Below are 20,903 nucleotides of genomic sequence, written 5' to 3' on the forward strand. Positions count from 1 at the left end.
ATCTTTTGCAGGGGCGATATGGGGGCGATAGTGTGCGGCATGGCCGCAACCGCAGCAGGCAAAAACGCACCGCTGCAGTGAGGCTGGATGCACACTATTGCCCCCCTGCCCCTTTTTTTCACGCATAGTGTGACGTATGAACAGCACATTACACCTCTGTGAAGATTTGACGTCATTTGGCATGAGGAAAGTCTCACAAAGATGAAATTTCTACTATGTTCTCTCGCCCTAGCTTGATGGACTCTATAACAGAGTACCATCAAGCTAGGGTGACATAACATAGTACAAAATTTCATCTTTGTGAGACTTTCCTCACTTCAAATGACATCAAATCTTCACAGAGGTGTAATGTGCTATGTGCTATGCATGTAAGGTGCTATGCGTGAAAAACTGGCCCCTAAACCATCATCAACATCTCACCTCGAGCTATTAGCTGGCCCTTCTATAGGCATATAAATAGTTGCATTCTGTGAAGGCCTCCCCAGAGGCCCTCCTCCCTCTTTCCTCTCCCCCCTCTACTCCCTCCTCCCTCTCCCTCCTCCCTACCTAGCCCAGAAACGGCTGAAATGCAATTAAAAAAATGTATCACAAATTGCTTTATGGCCGTTTCAGGCATATCGCACAGCTTAATGCCAGGAAAAAAGGTGTAGTTAAAACCATGCAATAGCATGCGTTATGCTGTCGCACAGTGCAATATTGCCCCTCATTTTCATAAATTCTGCCCCTTCCCAAAATTTGCATTCATGCCATGCAATAGTGCTATTATCGCATGCGTTATGGCGTTAACATAAGAACATAAGAAAATGCCATACTGGGTCAGACCAAGGGTCCATCAAGCCCAGCATCCTGTTTCCAACAGTGGCCAATCCAGGCCATAAGAACCTGGCAAGTACCCAAAAAAATGCTAGCAGATATCATCCATACTATTAATTTCAGTCTGCCCTTGCCGTCAAGGGGCATGAATATTCGTAGTTGGCAGGACTCGAACCTGCGCGGGGAGACCCCAACTACATCCTCGCATTATCGCGTGTGTTAACACCATAACGCATTTTGATGACTGACCCTATAAGTTAGCCAGTTAAGTTAGACCTGCTGTTGATCAGGTTTATAACCAGATAAACTTACCCAACTAACTCTTAGTGATCTGTGTACATTCAGTGGTGCAGCCAGGCCACTGAATATCCAGGACAAGTTAGCGAGATATGTTTAGCAAGCTAACTTATTCAACCCGACAGCGGCTAATTATTGACCGCAGAAAGAACTTTTTTGATTTTGTAAAGTCTCTAAAAATGTCTGCTTTATATGTATTAAAATTTACCATTATTTATTTATTTTATTTTATTTATTAACTTTTATTTACCGACATTCGTGCAGCACATCATGCCGGTTTACAAAGAACTCAGGTGGGCGATACAATAAAACAATGTACAAAGAATAAAATAAAAGTAAAACCATAACAATGTAACCTTAGAACCAAATACTATTTCTTACAAAAGGACACATTAACCGATCATGATCAAAAAGGGATAAATTAAGCAGTAGGGGGGGATATTGTTTCTTCTAGGGTATCCATGGGTGGTGCGGGGGGAAGCGAGGGTAACAAAGGAAGGGGTGGAAAAAGTTCGAACAGGGGGGGCTGGGGAGAAATTAAATTTGGTTTGTGTCGGGATAGGCCTGTCGGAATAGCCATGTTTTGACTCCTTTCTTGAAAATTTGCAGGGATGTCTCTTGGCGTAGGAGGGTGGGGAGGGAGTTCCAGAGGGTGGGGCCAGCGACGGAGAAGGCTCTCTCTCTGGTGTGCGTGGAATGTGCTGTCTTTAGAGATGGGGTGTGCAGAGTACCTGCATGGGTTGTTCTTGTGGGTCGGTCGGAGGAACGGTACCGAGGCATTTCGTCTAGCCAGGTGTGATTATGTTTGTGTAGGGAATTGTGAAGGATGGTGAGGGTTTTGTATTGTGAGCGGAAGGAGATGGGTAACCAATGTAGGTCTTTTAGTATGGGGGTGATGTGTTCCCTTTTTTGTGTGCCTGTTATGATTCTAGCCATGGAGTTTTGTAGAATTTGGAGGGGTTTGATGGTGGTGGCGGGGAGTCCTAGTAATAGGGAATTGCAATAGTCTAGTTTTGTGAGCATTGTGGTCTGTACGACTGTGCGGAAATCGTGTGTGTGGAGGAGGGGTTTGAGTTTTTTTATGATGTTAAGTTTATAGAAACCCCCCTTTAGTAGAGTTTTGATGTGAGGTTTGAAACTTAGGTGTTGGTCTATGTAGACTCCCAGATCTCTTACAAACTGGGTCTGAGGGGTGGCTGTGGTTGTATTTTGAGTAGTGTTCTGTCGCATGGGGAGATTGAAACGTTCAGGCTGCTTAGAGATGACGAGTAATTCTGTTTTTGACGAGTTTAGAGCAAGATGGAGTTCGGATAGTGAGGCGCTTATGGTGGCGAGGCAAGATTCCCAGCGTTGCAGAGGTTCTTTTATGGATCCCTGAAACGGGATGAGAATCTGCACGTCATCTGCATACAGGAAGAATTTCAGGCCTAGTTTGGAGAGGAGGTGGCATAGGGGTATGAGATAAATATTAAATAGGGTGGAGGATAAGGATGATCCTTGGGGTACGCCTTGCGTGATAGGTATGTGTGAGGATTCGTGCTTGTCGATTTTTACTAGATACTCTCTGTGTGTGAGGTAGGAGGAGAGCCATGAAAGGGCTGTGTCGGCGATACCTATTTCTGTTAGGCGGGTCATTAGTATCTGATGGTTGACAGTATCGTAAGCAGCTGAGATGTCTAGTAGGGCGAGTAGGTACGAGTTTCCGTGGTCCATACCTTTAAGTATGGTGTCTGTCATGGCTAGTAGTAAGGTTTCGGTGCTACGGTCTTTACGGAAACCGAACTGTTGAGTGTGGAGGACATTGTGGTCTTCTAAAAACTCCGTTAGTTGTTTGTTAATAACCCTCTCTAGGACTTTGGATAAGAATGGGAGATTGGAAATTGGACGGTAATTGGCAGGGTCTGTGGGGTCGAGAGTGGGTTTCTTCAGGAGGGGCTTGACTATGGCCAGTTTGAGTGGGTCTGGGACACTGCCTGCAGTAATAGAGCAGTTGATAAAGTCCTTAATATGTTTGGTGATGGCGGGGGTGATGGAGAGAAGAGTTTTTGAAGGAATGGTGTCTGAAGAGTGTGTGGATGGTTTCATCTTTTTTAGTATAGTTTCTACTTCTATGTTGGTGGTGAGGTCAAATGTTTTAAGGGTGATCTTTTTGTCATTGGGAATGGGGGGGAGGGGGGTGGTGTTGTCTGGGAAGCGGAGTAGAATATTGTCGATTTTATTCTTGAAGTATAGGCCTAGTTCTTCACATTTTTTGTTGGAGATAGTATCGTTGAGAGTTGGTGCATTGGGATTGGTGAGTTCTGAGACATATGTGAATAAGGCGTTTGCATTAAATTGGTAGTCGTGGATCTTTGTTGCGTGGAAATCATGCTTGGCTTGGGTAATTGCATGACGGTATGCGTGTAAAGTGTTGTTATAGGTGGCTTTAAGTGCAGCCGACGGTTGTTTGCGCCAGGCACGTTCTTTGGCTCTTAGTTCTTGTTTCAAGGTTTTTAACTTGGCGGAGAACCAAGGTTTCCTTTTCTCCTGTTGTGTAGAGGGTATTTCTTTGTGGATAATGGGGCATAGATCATTGGCTATGGTCGTAGTGAGATTGTTCCAGGAGTGTAGTGCGGTGTCTGGATTGGTGAGATCGATGTTGTTAGCTATTTTGTTGAAAGCTAGGGTGAGCTCTTCCGTACTACAGTGTTTACGGAAGGAGATGGTTTTATGGTGTTTTTGTGTGGAAGGTGTGAGGGGTTTGGTTTCAAGGGTTGCATTAATGAGGAAATGGTCGGACCATGGTACTGGGGTGACTACGGGTGGGGTGGCGATGGTTATTTTAGAATTCACAAATATTAGATCGAGTGTGTGGCCTGCTTTGTGTGTGGGTTCGGTGATGATTTGATTGAAATCTAGGGCTTTGAGGGTGTCCAGTAGAGTCTCGCAGGCGGGGGTGGTGGGGCGGGTATCCACATGGAGATTGAAATCCCCTAGTATAATGGTAGGAAGATCTGTTTTGATGTTGACGGTGAAGTATTCAGTGATGGATGAGGGATCTTTATCAATTAGGCCTGGGGGGGCATATACTAGGCAGATTTGTAGGGATTTGGATGCAAATAGTGCGATTTCAATTTTGGGTGGCGGTTGAGTGGTTTGGAGTTTGAGGTTGAGTCTTTTCTTGGCTGCCAAGAGTAGACCACCTCCTTTCTTTTTCGGCCTTGGTATGGAGAGGAGGTCATATGACTTTGTGGGGAGCTGGTTTAGGAAAACCTGGTCGGTATTTTTTAACCAGGATTCGGTAATGGCACAAAGGTCGGGGTTGTCGTCTGTAAGCAGATCATTTAGTATAGTTCCTTTTTTTTGTATGGATTGGGCATTGAAGAGAGTAATGGCTAATGTGGTTAAACCTAGGAGTTGTGAGAAAGGTGGGGTCATAATCGGTATGAGGGATTTGCGTTGTAAGGGTGGGTGGGGGGGGGGGTGTTGTAGGGGGTTTGCGTAGTAGCGGGCAGTGCCGTCTAGGGATAGGGAGTAGGCACATGGTTCTAGTATAGTGAGGGGACTTGGGTGGTGGGGACTAATGGAGAATAAAACTGGGTGGAGTCTGTGGTGATATCTGGCTTAGCAGGGAGTGCGCATCGAGTATACCTTACATAGCGCAGATAGGTTACATAGGGCAAGGAGGTTATAATGAGATATTTGGTACACTGACAAGTATGTTATACTCGAAGGCTGTGTGATGTGAATCAGTAGTGTGGAGGAGGGAAGTTGTCTAGGGCGAGCAGTCTACCATGCAATACAGGATGATCGGAAGTATAAATCATTCAAAGACATTCAATACCATGCATACAATTCCCATACATACCATGCATACAATTCCCACATAATTATCATGTATAGTAAGAAATACCAATATTTAACATTCAACAGCCTATATTCTATACCTTATGTTGCTTAATCAAATTTTACATAATATATCATTATGCATTTTTATAATTTTGTTACTCCAGTTAAGGTATGAAATGGAAAAAAAAGAAGAAAATCAACTAATCTTTTTAAATTTTGTATTTCTCTTTCACTAAATTATCCTCTAGAGTCTAGACACCAACTGAAGCTTGGGAAAACTTTACCATCTCTTTTGTAGTTAATTTAGTCTGACTTTCCCTAGGTATCCTTGCCATAATTTGTGGAGGCCTAGTATTGCTTTTACCAGAGACCATGGGTGTTCCACTGCCAGAAACAGTTGAAGATGTTGAAAAACTTTCAAGGTAGGATGCTGGTGCTATTATCAGATTTCTTAATTAAGAAACTGTAAAAGTTTTCATTTCAGGCTTGATTCACCCAAACTCAGAACTATTTCAGCAAAAAGTATTCTGTGATTTCGGCAAAAATATTCACATCCCATTTTTCAAAAAATGAAAAAAATTGTATTTCTAGCAGTCTTCCCACTGAGACTCTCAAGGCATAAAACAACAAACAGAAATAGTACATAGCCAATTGCAGCGTTACAAATATTTATAAAATAGAACTGTAAAACAGCAAGCGCAATATACTATATATTATAAATAAATTAGAGTATAAACAGAACAAATATAGGAACTATAAAAGATTATATCTTATGTTTCAGAAATGTGACAGAGGCCCTGCATATTTCAGAAAGGTTTCATTAATCCAATTTACATGGCTTTTTAGACTGACTCTCCCATCTCCCAGCTATGAATAGCACAGTATATTATCTGCCTTATCAGCAAGACAGTATGTCAATGATAATCATTACCTCCACAAACAAATCTCTGTATTCCAAAAATTTGAAGCCTCATTTTCCACTATATCCTTCCCAAGATAGAAAGCACTGATATCATAATGCTAAGCAACCAGCACATAAAAGACAGAGAATGGGGAAACACATGGCTATACAGAGATATGCATGCAAACATGCAAGCCTAATAAGAGGAAATAAATAGAGTAGACTTGTATGTTTAAACAATTTTTATTGAGTTTTCCAGAACAGACTTACAATGAGGAGGGTGGTATCTGATCCCTCCGCATAATATTGAAACTCAAACAGTAAACAATTACAACATTCTCCCCTTCCAACAAATCCCTCCCAGCCCATCCCAATTCCCTCCCCCCCTCCCCAATAATTGTGTCGTGTAAGTCAGACAGATGAGATAAGGGCATCGCCTTCCATGGTCCTCAAGAATGTCTGTGCGCGTAGTGGCAGTTGCCAGCCAGTCATTCAGCACTAGACTGCATGCCCGGTGGGCAAGTTGTTGAATATAAGGGTTCCAGATGTTTAAAAACAGGCATCATCATCGTGGGGAGCCTCGAGAGGCCAAGCACTATATTGTCATCATAGCATGAAAATGGTTTCTCCAAACCCAAAAGGACGGTGCGTCAGAAGACCTCCAAACCAACAGAATGATTTTTAGAGTAGATTTATACTAGGGCCATAAGTTCAGGTAGCCCTCAAAATTTCTATATTTAGAACAATAAATGAAAACGTAATGAAATAATTACATAAATTGTTATCCAGGATTCTCAAGATACTGATTTCAAAATTAAAAAAAACAGAATAATGAATACAAATCTCGTAAGTGAAAGCTAAATATGAACAAACAGAATCATTTTGAACAGTATTGAAGCTAGAAAAATGTAACATATTTGCATGATTTGCCCAAAAGTTTTTAAATGGGAGATATGAACAAATGTAATTTTTGCCCAGGTTTTCGAAATCACTAAAGCCAGCTTAATGGAGTCTATTGAGAATAAAGCCCAGTCAGATAATTTAAAGGAGTTAATAAAGTATAAATAATTTTTCATGGAAAGAGTGTTGAATGCATGGAATTTCCGCCTGGAACGTGATGGAAACTAAAACAGTAGTAGACTTTAAGGGGGCATTCAATTCAACAACTAATGTTGATGTTGCCAGAATGAATGGGAAGTGAGTAATATGAAATGTTTGAAGTCCTAGCCAAAACATAAGCAACCACACAGCAGGATCTGTCTGTTATGCTGTGATGTTAGAATTAACTGGCTGTCTGGCATGCTGCAAATACAATAATAACTGGAATTCATAGCAGAAATGCAGGCAATCATGTAACCAGGTCTGTCTGGCACGCTATGTAGGTGACAGGCCAGATACATGGGCAGCAATCATGCTAGCATTAGTAGTTATTTTGATTATTATAAAGCATTGTGGTTAGGCATGGGAATAGAGGGGTACAGGGTGCAAACTAGGGCTCATTCACAAAGCCACGATAGCATATTTACTGCGTGCAAAATTACTTAATGCAGGGATAATGGGTGGTATTTCAAACACCTTGCATTAGTTTGCTGCCAGCACTGTGTGTATTATGAGCCAATCAGCATGCAAATGCATGCTAATTGGCTTATTATTATCCTAAACAATGAAAATCAAATAATGTGGCTTACCTAAAAAATCACAAGCCACATTGTTTGATTTCAAGTTATCTACAACTCAAGAATTGTAGCTAATTTCCCCCAGGAGCATCAGGATGCTAATGCACATTCTGATGCTCCTGGGGCCTAGACTTAAAGAGGCCATTTGGCCCTTAGTAAGCCGTCCCCACAAAAGTTATGAAAAAGGCAGAGGTCTCCATAGACTACCTATCCCATTTTTACCCACCACCATTCCTGGAGGCAGCCATAGTAAGAAAAAAAAAAAAAGGTAAAAAATTATAAGATCCCCATCAGGTTCTGCCACCAACTCCTCCTTATCAAGTAAAAAGTCTGGCCCCCACCATCTCCTCCTCTCCCCAAACTTAGTTTTAGTCCTGGTGGTGTAGTGAAGGCCCAGAGCACCCCCTATGCTCTGAGCTTGGAGGCAGCCATTTTTCAGATGGATCCAGTCACCCTTATCATGTGATGGGGCAAAGGCCGGGTCCACTGGAGAAAAATACCACGGCTTAGTAAATAAGTCCCTTAGGGGGTCATTTATCAAAATGCAATACGGCGTTATTGCATGCGTTAAGGGCTTATCGCATGCGAAAAGCCCCATTAACGCATGCGATAGGCCCTTACTGCATGTGAAAACGTGTTTAACTCATGCGATAGCACCATATCGTATGGTGTGATGCAAATTCAGAAAATAGGAGGAGTTAGGGGTGGAGAGTGGGCTGGGTTAGCCTGTCTGTGAAGAGCTATTGCACAGCCATAATGCTGATTTTAACAACACCTCTTTGAATTGCGTTAGGCTGTGCGATAGCTGCTGTGACCATGTGGTTTCATCACCTTTTGTGGTGTCTCCTGTAAGGCCTATTTGAGGTGTGTGAGAGAGAGAGAAAGAAAGCGAGCCTGGCCATAATGTCATCCCCATAGGTAGGTATTTGTATCCCTATGGTAGGCCCACCTAGTAACTTGAGGTGGGGTTTAGGTATGAGTGTAGGGGGTTAAGGGCCACTTTGACATTCTACGTGACACATACGAACAGAACAGTGGTCTCTTGTGAAGATTTGATGACCTTCGGAGTGAGGAAACTCACTCCAAGATGAGATTTGGGCAATGTTCTCTCCACCTAGCTTGATGGACTCTCTACCTGGGTAACATCAAGCTAGGTGGAGAGAACATTGCCCAAATCTCATCTTGGAGTGAGTTTCCTCACTCCGAAGGTCATCAAATCTTCACAAGAGACCACTGTTCTGTTCGTATGTGTCACGTAGAATGTCAAAGTGGCCCCTAACCCCCTACACTCATACCTAAACCCCACCTCGAGTTACTAGGTGGGCCTACCATAGGGATACAAATACCTACCTATGGGGGTGACATTATGGCCAGGCTCACTTTCTTTCTCTCTCTCCTCTCTCTCTCTCTCGCTCTCTCGCTCTCTCTCCCTCACTCTCTCTCTCAAAAATGGTCCACCCAGTGGTCATATGCAGGAAATACTGATAATGTGATAATGTGCACTAACTTAGCTTTTCGCATAGGTATTTAGCGCACATTCCGATAAACTGAATTTTTGCATAAGCCACGCCCCTTTTGCAATCACATGTGGCACTTCCCGCATTTTGATAAATCCAGGCCTAAGTGAGGGATCTGCTCAAGTGCAAATGAGGAAAGCAACAAAAATTGTCCTGGATAAGGAGTGGTATTTTGGAAGTGGTCATGCTCTATGACCAGCAGCTGGGATATATACTAGCAATGGATAGACTTGATGGGTTGATTGGTATTTTTTTGCCATCGTCTACTATGTTACTCTGCTATATTCTGTCACCTGTACTTTGTATTCTGAGAACCGTGCCTTCAAATCAGCATTAGCTGATGACAATTACTTACATGTACTGGTCTGCATTTTCCAGGCCCTCTTTACTGGTGATTTTTTGCTAGCTATGTGGTCAGCTACTAGTGTCTGAAAACACAGCCATCACATGGTTTTCCTTATATCTTGACTGACTTTCCTCTGGTGATGGCTACAGCACCTATATAACAAGGCCTTCCCCACTTCCTCAAACTTGTTTGCTCGGGCCAGTAAAAAACATGAAGCAGGTCCCTGAAGGCTACTCTACCTGATATCAGTAAGCATCCTCTTTCTTTTATTTGTATGTGTACATTAGGTTTCATATCATGTAAACAATTTGCAGATAGTTGATCTGCTTTGTCTTTACAAAGTTATGAATGAGTGATAAATAGGTTGTTCGGTGCTAATTATACAGTTATGTCATAAATGTGCTATGTTACATTTATTTCTTTTATCTATCCATGTTTTCTAGACAGCTGGACCGGTGTCCTAATTTTGGTGCAGCACATTAGTGGGGGGGCCCCTCCCACTCCAATTACAGAAGGATCAGCTGGAGAATGGGAATAACTAGAGATCCCACAACCCTAACGAACATACAGAACATGCTGCTTCTTCTGTCCTGTAAGACTGCGTTCTCTTGTATCCTGTTTTCAGGGCTTGTATGACTGTATATGTATGTTGAAACTACGTTACTTTCAAATCATCGGTGTTGTGTGGCATACTCGTGAGGCTATGATTACTATACTTTCTTTCTGTATGTGATTCGACACAAGTCTTGTGGCAATTATGATTATCCTTTGTTGTGAAGTCATTCTTTTCTTTATTTTAATACTTTTCTATTATGGTATTTTCATTTCTTGATTCACTTCTGATACTATCTCCACTGGCCATGAAAGTGCATTTTGTCGGCAGGCTTCAGCCTTGCATTTCATTAAACCTTTAGCACCTGATTTTAAAAAAGCATTTACTTAAGTAAAAACTGGGTTTTACATGTGTAAATGCACTTTACTCGAGTAAGGGGGTTTTTGAAAGTTGCTACAATATATACCATTGAATTGTCCATATGATTTACTTGCGCAAGTGCACTTTTGAAAATTACTACAATAGTAGTTACATTTATGCGCTTAACTCCTTTTGAAAATTACCCCCTTACTATATAGTCTGATTTTAGAAGTTACAGTTGTAACGACTCCAACACATACACATTTTTTCCAGGCACGTATGGAAAAGGGGAAAGGTCCACCTTTAGATGCTGTAAATGTTGAAAACCTGGATGCAGCCCTGGATCAGTATTCGTTCTAGGGTCCAGCAAAGCTGTAAGACCTAAGGAGATAATAAATACAGTCTGTCAGAAAAATAAAAATTACAATATTCACATTGGGTCGAGTTCTCACACCAGAGTAACTTTTAGTGAAGTAAAACATGACAGCTCAACATTGCAACAATCTACACTTATTTTTTCATTTTTTTATAAAGTCCATCAGCACCAAGATATAGTTATTCTCTTCCTGCCTTCTAGTTCCCAATGGGATAATTTTTTTCCCAAACTCACAGAGAACTGGAGAATCTTCTGACTATCAGACCGATACAGTAAAGTCCATGGGAGAGCGGGCGAACACCCGCGCACCAGCCACTCGCCGGTGCGCGCGATGCAGTATTTAAATTAGGCCCGGCGGTAAAAACGGGCAAAAGGAGGCGCTAGGGACACTAACGCATCCCTAGCGCCTCCTTTTGGCCCGGAGCAGCGGCTGTCAGCGGGTTTGACAGCTGATGCTCAATTTTGCCGGCGTTGGTTCTCGAGCCCGCTGACAGCCATGGGCTCGGAAACCAGACGCCGGCAAAATTGAGCGTCCGGTTTTCAGCCTGACAGCCGCGGGCCGAATTCAAAATTTTATTTTTTAATAACTTTTTTTACTCTTCGGGACCTCCGACTTAATATCGCTTTTCTGTGCACTTTCCCGGTGCCGGAAGAAATTAGCGCCTACCTTTGGGTCAGCGCTAATTTCTGAAAGTAAAATGTGCGGCTTGGCCTAACATTTTACTTTCTGTATCCCGTACGCATACTTAATAGGGCCACAACATGCATTTGCACGTTGAGGGCGCTATTAGGTGCCGCGGGTTGGACGCGCGTTTTCCTCCCCTTACTGAATAGGGGTAAGCGAAAACATGCATCCAAGAGCAGGCTAACAGTGCGCTCCATCGGAGCGCACTGTACTGTATCGGCCTGTTACTTGGGAAAATATGGTAAATACCTGTGATGTGGTAGTCTCCCAGTCAAGCTGTTTTACCCTGGAATCCCTCCAACCTCTTAAAGGTGGAAGAGAGCACCTCTTCCAATGGAATAGAATGGCAACAACCCCTTTCACTTCCTGGAGTGAGGAGAAAAACAGCTCTTTCTGGCTTTTCCTTGTTCCCTCTATCAACAGAATCCTACCTAATGACTCATTTATCATCTCTAACTACTTACCCACTCTTTAATGGATAGAGCCTTCATATCACTCCAACCTTTGAAATATGCACTTTGAACCTCCTATTACCAGAATGTTCCTTAGTGCACTCTATGTGGAAGGCCTAGATATTCATACACAATGTTAAAAATTAGTTATGTTAATCGTATTCAATTTTCTGCTTCATGCAGTGGTTATTAACCCAGTCCTTAATTAACCCCTAGTCATTCTGCTTTTCAGGCAATCCACAATGAATATGCATGTGCTGCCTGCATTGTATTCAAATCTATCTCATGCATATTTGTTGTGGATATCTTGAAAATCTGACTGGCTATTGGCTAGTTGGTATTTGAAGACCAGATTGAAAATCATTGCGCTACCCTCATTTAATTTCATTATAGCACTAAATATAGCCAGTATCCGTAATGTAACCACTTCTGGCTATTGTTTCATAATACTGAACATTTCTTTGTAGTAACAGTATTTTCCCTTTTCACCATCAGAATGAAATCTTTGTGCTAAGGATAGAGGCATCAAGAAAGGAGGAAGAGACCATCCCACACACACAACCAATCAGGGGATGAATATACATTTTATGATATAAAATTTTGTCTTCTGTCTTCTTTTTACTAATCATAAAGTTCATGGTGACATGTTATAGTGTGACTGGAGGTGGTTTTCATGAGGATGTAAAGTATGATTCTAAGCAAATAAAGCATGAAAGCATAGAAGATCCTCAGACGTGAGGGTAAAAAGAGAGATCAAGTCTGTGATATTACAATATAAAGGAAAATTGGAAGATGAGAAAGACCTTCCCTCCTTATCTGCCATCATAACCTATGTTTGCACGTTTATAAACTTACGTATGTATGTTATAGTCAGGGGTGGATTGGCCTATCGGGGGATCGGGCATCCCCCGGTGGGCCGGTCGCTCTGGTCACGTGGTCTGCCGAGTGTGGCCACGACAGAGCCGCGCTCGGCAGACCATGGGGTATCTCCTGGGCCGGCCTGGGCGGAAAATCCCCGGGCCAATCTTTACCCAGAATCCGCCCCTGGTTATAGTAATACCCAGCATTATGAGTGCAATATATGCTTGAGATAGTAATTGTAGAATAGTTAGGAGTCAATTCACTAAACAGCATGGGTGTATACCTGTGCATATATAAGTGCCTCGTTTAGCACAGGCAAAAAATCTATACAAGAGTAACAAATTGGGTCATGTAAAATGGTTTGCAACCACATATTTACTTTATGCAAATAGCTCATTTTTCCTAGTCACCAACCCCTCTTCCCACAACTTTAGGTTGGTTAGCACAAGAGAACAATCGTACCCTAGTCACCAACCCCTCTTCCCACAACTTTAGGTTGGTTAGCACAACTGGAACAAAAGTTTGTGTGTTTCATTTAGTGCCTACAATTTTGTTTCATCTCTTGAGGGTAAAGGTGCTAGTATGTTGAACTGGTGTGATAACCCCTTGTCCACTTTCTCCCCTCCAATATCCCAAGTCCTCTCCTTGTCTCTCTGCAATCAAATTCTTGCCCTTTTCAGGCCCCTGATTGGGAAGATACTCCCCCAACCATACTTCTAACCCCCCCTCCTCACCCCCACCACAGCCCAATAGTCCCTTCAATCTACCATTGGTAGGAAAATTGTCACTCCACTCCTAAAGTCTTGGCCATCACTCCAAGAATGGTGTTGCTGTTTGTTCCTTCACACTGTGACCTGCATGTGCATTGATTTTCACAATGGATGGGAGGCCTTGAAGGGGACAGAATTTGATTACTGAGTATTGGAGAAAGGGAGGAGGACTTGAAGGTACTCAGGGTACGATTGTTCTCTTGTGCTAACCAACCTAAAGGAAAAGCATGGGAGATCTATAATTTCCCACAGTAAGAAGGCTTGGCCTGTTACCATGAAAATAATTTTTGCAGTCCCTATTTGCATACCACATGATTTACTAAAGCCACAGTGTGCAGATGTTTACCATGCATGTTAATTTAAAGCTACCACAGGTACCCTTCAAATGAATAGACCCTTAATGATGAATTTTCAAAGGAGTTATGCTCATAAAATTGGCATATGCACATGTAAATACCTTGTACTCGCGTACATGCTATTTTATAAACATAAAAAATACAGGTTTATTTTCGCTTTCACGTGCACATTTACACGTACAAAAAGGGGGCATTCTAGGCATTCCAGGTTGGAGCTAAGAGTTATGTATATAACTCTTAGCCCCGTTTATGCAAGCGCATTTGGCAACTTATTCATACAATTTTACATTTTCTAATTCTCTTGCACAATTGATATCAGACTCATCTGCTGTTGGTCGGGTGGAAGGTTTGGGTGAACTGGGGGAGTTCATTTGCCACTGCCTTACAGAGCTGGGCAGGCAACACACATAGCACAAATCTGCCAAGCTCAGCAACTATGTTGCAGTTAATTTCTCTTCACACTGGGGTGATAGTTTTTGGGTTCATGGATACCAGTACTCTGATACTAGTGTGCTGGGAACTGGAGATTTTCACACTGTTTTGGGAGGGGAGGGATGATGGGAAAGGGGGATGGAAATAAGAAGGGGGTGGGAGAGAGGTTAGTGAATGTAGTTGTGGGAAGAGGGGTTGGTACTGGGTGCATGGGAGAAGAAGGTGTTAGGATAAACCCATGCGTAGGGAGGGGTTGGAAGAGAGAGTAGTGGGGTTGGTGGACTTTTGGGAGAGGGTAGGTAGGATGGGAAAGGGGTAGTGGAAGAGGGGTGAGTGGAGGTAATAGCTGAAAATGGGGTTAGTGGGGAAGAGGAGGATAAGGTATTAGGAGAAACCCATGTTTGGGAGGGGAAGGGGAGGAGACTGAGTAGTGGGGTTGATAGACTTTTAGAAGGGGAAGGGGGAGATGGGAAAGGGTGGTGGGAGAAGGGTGGGTGGAGGTAACAGTTGTAAGGGGGTCAGTAGTGGGGGGAGGGGGAGGATAAGGTGTTATGAGAAACCCATGCTTGGGAGGGGAGGAGGAGAGAGAGTAGTGGGGTTGATAGACTATTGGAAGGGGAGAGGGAGAATGGGAATGGATGATGAGAGAAGGGTGAATGGAGGTAACAGTTGGAAGGGGATTAGTAGTGGGGGAGGATAGCAGAGTTGCTTACCTGTAACAGATGTTCTAGAACAGCAGGATATTAGTCTTAACACTTGGGTGACATCATCAGATGGAGCCCGGTATAGCAAACTTCTGTCAGTTTCTAAAACTTTGACTGGCACACTGAGCATGCCCAGCATGCCGTGGTCCACACAGGCCATCTTCAGTCTCGTAACATAGAATTACGAAAAAATAAAATAAACATACACGAAACCCAACTCCGCAGGGTGGCAGGTGGGTTTCATGAGGACTGACATCCTGCTGTCCTAGGAGAACTCCTGTTAATGGTAAGCAGCTCTGCTTTCTCCTAGGACAAGCAGGTTGGTAGTCCTTACACATGGGTGAATCCTTAGCTACAGACTGTCCTTGAAGCAAAAACAACAGACACCTAACTACGTGCCAATGGGCATAACAACAGGAGGGGCTGTTGGAAACTGAGGGGGACAGTCTGAATCCGAAAAAGGGCTCCAGGCAGGAAGAGTTGGGTTTAGAGCTGAAAGAGATTCCAAAGAACAGACTGGCCAGACCTACTGCCACATCGGCCATCCCTATCCAAGCAATAGTGAGAGGCAAACGTGTAGAGGGAACTCCATGTCGCAGCTCTGCAGATTTCCTCCATAGGCACAGCCTTTAAATATGCCACCAAAGTCGCCATGGCTCTGATGGAAAGAGCCTTGACATGACCTCCAAGCTGCAGTCCCACCTGCATATAACAGAATGAGATGCAATCTGCTAACCAGTTGGACAGTGTCTGTTTACCAGCAGTAACTCCCAATCTATTTTTGTCAAAAGAGACGAACTTGCTTGGATTGCCTATGTTAGAAGGCTGTCCGCCCTAGTTAGAAGGCTAAAGCCCTCTTGCAATCCAGACTGTACAAGGCCCGCTCACCTTGATGCAAGTGAGGCATGGGAAAAAAGGTCGGCAGGACCCCTGACTGGTTAAGATAGACCTCCGTCACCACCTTAGGTAGGAGCTTGGGGTGCGTCCAGAGAACCACCCGGTCATGAAAAAACTTTGTGTATGGGAGGGTAAGTCACCAGCGCCTGAAGCTCATTGACTCTGCACAAAGAAGTGACCGCCACCAAAAAAATGACCTTCCAGGTCAGTAGTTTCAGGTCACAGGAGCTCAGCGGCTCAAAAGGAGCCTTCATTAGCTGAGCCAACACTACGTTGAGGTCCCAAGACACAGTGGGAGGCTAAAGGGAAGTTTCAACTGAAGCAGACCTTGCATAAAGCAACTCCCCAAAGGTTGCACGGAGATGAGCAAGCCCTCCACAGCCTGATGGTAAGCTCTAATCGCATTCAAGTGCACCCTAATGGAGTTGCTTGTTAAACCAGCTTCCGAGAGGTAGAAGAGATAATCAAGCAGCTTCTGAGTGGAGCAAGAAAAGGAGTCTAAACCACAATGGCTTTCTGGAAGCCACCAGGACCCGAGAAACATCATCCGAGAGGGTCAAGGGCCGCAGAATCGGCCTCTCAACATCCAGGACATGAGGGACAGGGCCTGGAGGTCGGGCTGCTGTAGCCTGCCCTGATCCTGAGTAATGAGATTCAGGGATATCCCCAGGATGATCAGGTCCTGGAGAGAGAGATCCCTCAGGAGTGGGAACATGACCTGCCTTGGCCAATGTGGGACCACCAGGATTATGGTCCCTCAGTCCTGGCAAAGCTTCAAGAGAGTCTTCATCACTAGCAGGATTGGAGGATACGCATGCAGAAGGTCCCAGCCCCAGATGTGAGCAAAGGAGCCCAAGACTGGAACACCATCTACTTGATACAGAGAGCAGAACTGAGCCACCTTGTTGTTGCAGGGGGAGGCAAACAGATCTATGTCCAGAGTGCCCCAGAGTGGGAAGATTCGGTTTGCCACCAATTGGTTCAGGGACCACTCATGGGACTGGAATGCTTGACTGAGCCAGTCTGCTATCACGTTGTCCTCTCTGACCAAGTACACGGCATGGATCACCATTCCTTGGGACAAGGCCCAGGACCAGATCTGAACTGCCTCCTGGCACAGGAGGAATGATCTTGTACACCCCTGCTTGTTGATATACCACATCGCGACCTGGTTGTCAGTCTGGATCAGGACCACCCTGCCGGTCAACTGATCACGGAACACCCAGGAAATTGATCTAGCATTGTGTTTCCTGGGCAGACCACAGGCCCTGGGTGCGAAGTCCCTCCACATGGGCTCCCCACCCCAGATAGGAGGCGTCCTTGGTGAGTGCCACCTGTACAGGGGGAAACTGAAACAACACCCAGTGCTCCAACTCAGAGAGGGTCCTGCACCAGGATAGAGAGTCCCAGAAAGACTGAGTAACCTGGATGCGGACCCCAAGGTCCTGAGTGGCCTGACACTACTGGGACCTCAGAGTCCATTTGGACCTGCGCATATGCAAGCGGATGAGGGCAATAACATGGATGGCAGCGGCCATGTGCCCAAGCATCCTCAACATCTGCTTGGCAGAGACTCTCTGGCTCCGCTGTACCACTCCCACCAAGGATGCCAGGGACAGTGTCCTGCTGTGGGGCAGAAAGACTTTCCCCCTTGTTGTGTCCAGCAGGGCTCCGATGAGGTCCAGCAGCATTGATGAGCTCAGTTGAGACTTGGGGTAGTTGATAATGGATCCCAAAGTCTCCAGTACCTGGATGGTTAAATGCAGGGAACTCATCGCCCCCACCTGGGTAGTGCTCTTGACTAGCCAGTCGTCCAGGTAAGGGAAGCCCTGCACTCCCAACCTACACAGATACACCCCTACCACAGCCATGGTGCGGAGGCCAGGCTGAATGATATCACCCTGTACTGAAAATGGCACTCACCTACCACAATCCGGAGATACTTCTTATGGTCTCGGAATATCTTGATGTGGGTATAGGCATCTTTTAAGTCAAGGGAGCTTAGTCAGTCCCCGTTTTGCAAGAGAGGAATCAGGGTGCCCAGAGAGACCATCTTGAACCTTTCTTTTTTTAGAAACTGGTTCAATGCCCGCAGATCCAGGATGGGATGGAGGCCCCTAGTTTTCTTTAGAATCAGAAAATACCGGGAATAAAAGCCCTGTCCAATTAACCTGGGGGGACAGGCTCGACGACCCTAGCTGTTACTAGGGCGGAGAGCTCCTTAAGTATTAAATATTATATAAATATTTAATACTTAAGGAGTATTTAATCCTTAAATATTATATTATATAATATTTGTATATAATTTATCATTGCTTATATTTAACAATTTTATTACGCGTATCTATTTGTACAGTTTTTTCCCCTCGTTTTCCCCCTCTTCCCCCTACCCAGTTCTCTTATCAGTTTCATTGTAAAGCCCCGTTGGCCAGTTTAGGTTTCATGGAAACCGATGTGATGTTTTCTTAACGAATGTCGGTATGCAAAAATTTTAAATAAATAAATAATAAATAAATAAATAAAGAGGGTCTCCTGACACGCTAATGGCCCCCAAAAGGGCTTGGTGGAGAATCTGGTGGGAAAGTCAACAGATTCAGCCGGTATCCCTGCCGCACTATGGACAGGGCCCACTTGTCTCTGGTGGTCCCTGGCCATCGATCCGCAAATAATCGTAGCCTATCTCCGACTGGGGGCTCCCATGACATGGGGACGGATGGCTGGCGCTTGCTCCCTCCCCACCAGCTGCCTGGACCAGCCCCGAAAGCTCACTCTCTGAAGATGGGAGTGAGACGCAGGTGGGTAATACTTCCGCTGATGATAAAATGATCGTTGTGGCCCTTTCCACATTGTCCTCCTGGCCCAAGACGGTGGGTCAGAGGTACTGGTGGAAAGATATAGGAGGGTCTCATGGTGGTCCCGCAATTGAACCACCACATCCCTCACTTTATCGCCAAAGAGATTTTCGCCAGTACACGGCAAGTTTGCGAGCCTCTCCTGTACCTCCAGCTGAAGGGCCAAGGCCCGGAGCCAAGCCATCCTGCGGGCACCAATCCCAGCAGCCTCAACTCTTGCCACCATCTCAAAGATCTCAAATATATGGAGCATACATCATGCTTTATGCATTCCAGGTGCTGATGCACGACTACCAATAGAGCATCCTGCTGCTGCTGGGGCAGATGTTCAGCCACCTCCTGAACCTGTTTCCAGAGGTTATGGGAGAACTGAGTAATATATAACTGATAGGAGGCTATTTGAGCTATCAGCATGGCTCCTTGAAAATCCTTCCTACCAAGCACATCCAACGCCCTATTTTCTCTCCCCAGGGGAGCAAAAGACATGGGTCTGGGAGTGCTTGGTGTTTTTCAGCACAGACTCAACCACCACCGACTGGTGGGGGAGCTGACACTTCTCAAAACTAATGGCATGCTGGAGAGATATACCCCATCCACCTTCCTATTTACAGGCGGAAATCCTGAGGAGCAGCGGAAGATGTCATGGATTGGAACACCCACTACCTCTTTGGGACATCCAAAAACTGGAGGACCTCTAGCATCTTATGCCAAGGTCTTCCTCCATCATCAGCTGGAACAGAATGGCTTCTGCCATTGCCCCCACGAACCCTGCAAACTTTAAATCCTCGGGTGGGGACCATCACCATTCCTCCGGGGGGGGGAGACAGATCCGAGGGAAGGCCCTCAGAATCCTCTGAAGAAGAATCGGAGGTGTCATCACCTCATGGATCATAAGGGGCATTGTCCTCACTAAACTGCACCAGGGACAAAGGCCTAGGTCGAGGTCTAGGTATTGTGGACACCGATGGTGCTGATGAACCCGCGGGCAAGCCCGGCAGAGCCAGCCAATGAGTGAGAAGGCGTGGTGGCACCAGCGGCCTCGAAGGGCTTTCCTCCTCCGAGGAGTCATGGACGAGGATGGCATTGGGCTGAGGGAGCAATGGTGCTCCACGAGGCATCAAAGGCCTCCAGGGCACCAGAGCCAACTGAGTAGGGAGGATGCCCAGAAAAACATCGAGGCGCTCCAACAGCAGCCCCATCAGGGAGGTTGCAGCCACTGGGGCCTGCTGCACCACGGACTGAATGCCCTGCAGGGTGCAGTCCAGTCCACTGCCAACTTTACTCTGCACTCCAGCTCCTCCTCAAAGGTCACAGATGCAAGAACGGCTGCACAGGAGGAAGGGTGGCACAATTCTCCTCAGAGCCTTGAGGGAGGTCAGTACCTGTCACCAGAATCAGGGACCGCTCCGTAACCCCAGCATTGATGGAGGGCATAACCTTCTCACCACAGGGCTGATTCAGAGCATCGCGGTAAGAACAGGTGCCATCCCAAGCCCGCTCTATGTGCCGCTGGCAACCATTGGCTAATGCTTTCTCGACTTCCTACAGTGCTCGGCCTGGTCTTTCCCCATCACCAAGGTGGAAGGTGAAGATCAACGTTCTTGACCTAGAAGAGACCGAAGAGACTCGATCCCCAGCCCCCTGCTCCTTTGGGGTCAACGGTGGAGGGGAAGGATCGGTGCCCATCTGTTCCCCCTGATCCTTCAGTGTCGAGAACACCAACGCTGATGTCAAAGGCTTGGACCGCTTGGGCTCGAATAGCTTCTCTATCTTATCGAGGCGGGCCCTTCGGCCCTTGGGGGTCACCTGGTCACAGAGACGGCACCCCCAAATGTCATGGGATGCCCCCAGGCAGAGGATACACACCTCATGCGGATTTGTAATAGACATAGTCCGAGGGCACTGGAGGCATCGACAAAAACCCAACGACTCCATGACGAAAAGAAGGCTGACGAACGGATGATGGCCGGCGGACCCTGAAGGACACCGCTACGGTAAGCCAATCGCAAACAAGGACTTACCATGCCACGAGGCTAGCTAAGGTCCAGAAGGAACCAAGAGGGACCTGGCACAGGAACAAGGCAAAAAATAGCCAAAGAAAATGGATTCGTTTTCCAGAAAAGAGCACAAGCTCCAAAGCCGTGAGACTACAGTTCTGTGGAAAAAAAGAGACTGAAAAGGGATCCCAAGTGGATTAGGGCATGGTGGGCATGCTCAGTGTGCCAGT

The 20,903-nt window shown here is 45.3% G+C and overlaps 1 protein-coding gene across 6 annotated transcripts in view; it reads left to right on the forward strand.

The window, feature by feature from the left end:
• The window catches only part of SLC22A3 (solute carrier family 22 member 3), a 265,603-nt gene that overhangs the window by 229,049 nt on the left and 15,651 nt on the right, over positions 1-20,903 (forward strand). For 3 of the 6 annotated variants that reach the window (XM_029594093.1, XM_029594091.1, XM_029594089.1), the window contains exon 10: positions 5,261-5,360. In XM_029594093.1, the coding sequence (XP_029449953.1) occupies positions 5,261-5,360 (100 nt within the window). Of the gene's footprint in view, positions 1-5,260; positions 5,361-6,886; positions 6,889-9,821; positions 9,971-16,738; positions 16,969-20,903 lie in introns of those variants that run through there. The other 3 variants (XM_029594094.1, XM_029594088.1, XM_029594090.1) reach the window with 2 other exon arrangements.

This window comes from Rhinatrema bivittatum, chromosome 3 (assembly GCF_901001135.1).
Source record: "Rhinatrema bivittatum chromosome 3, aRhiBiv1.1, whole genome shotgun sequence".
Taxonomy (NCBI): domain Eukaryota; kingdom Metazoa; phylum Chordata; class Amphibia; order Gymnophiona; family Rhinatrematidae; genus Rhinatrema; species Rhinatrema bivittatum.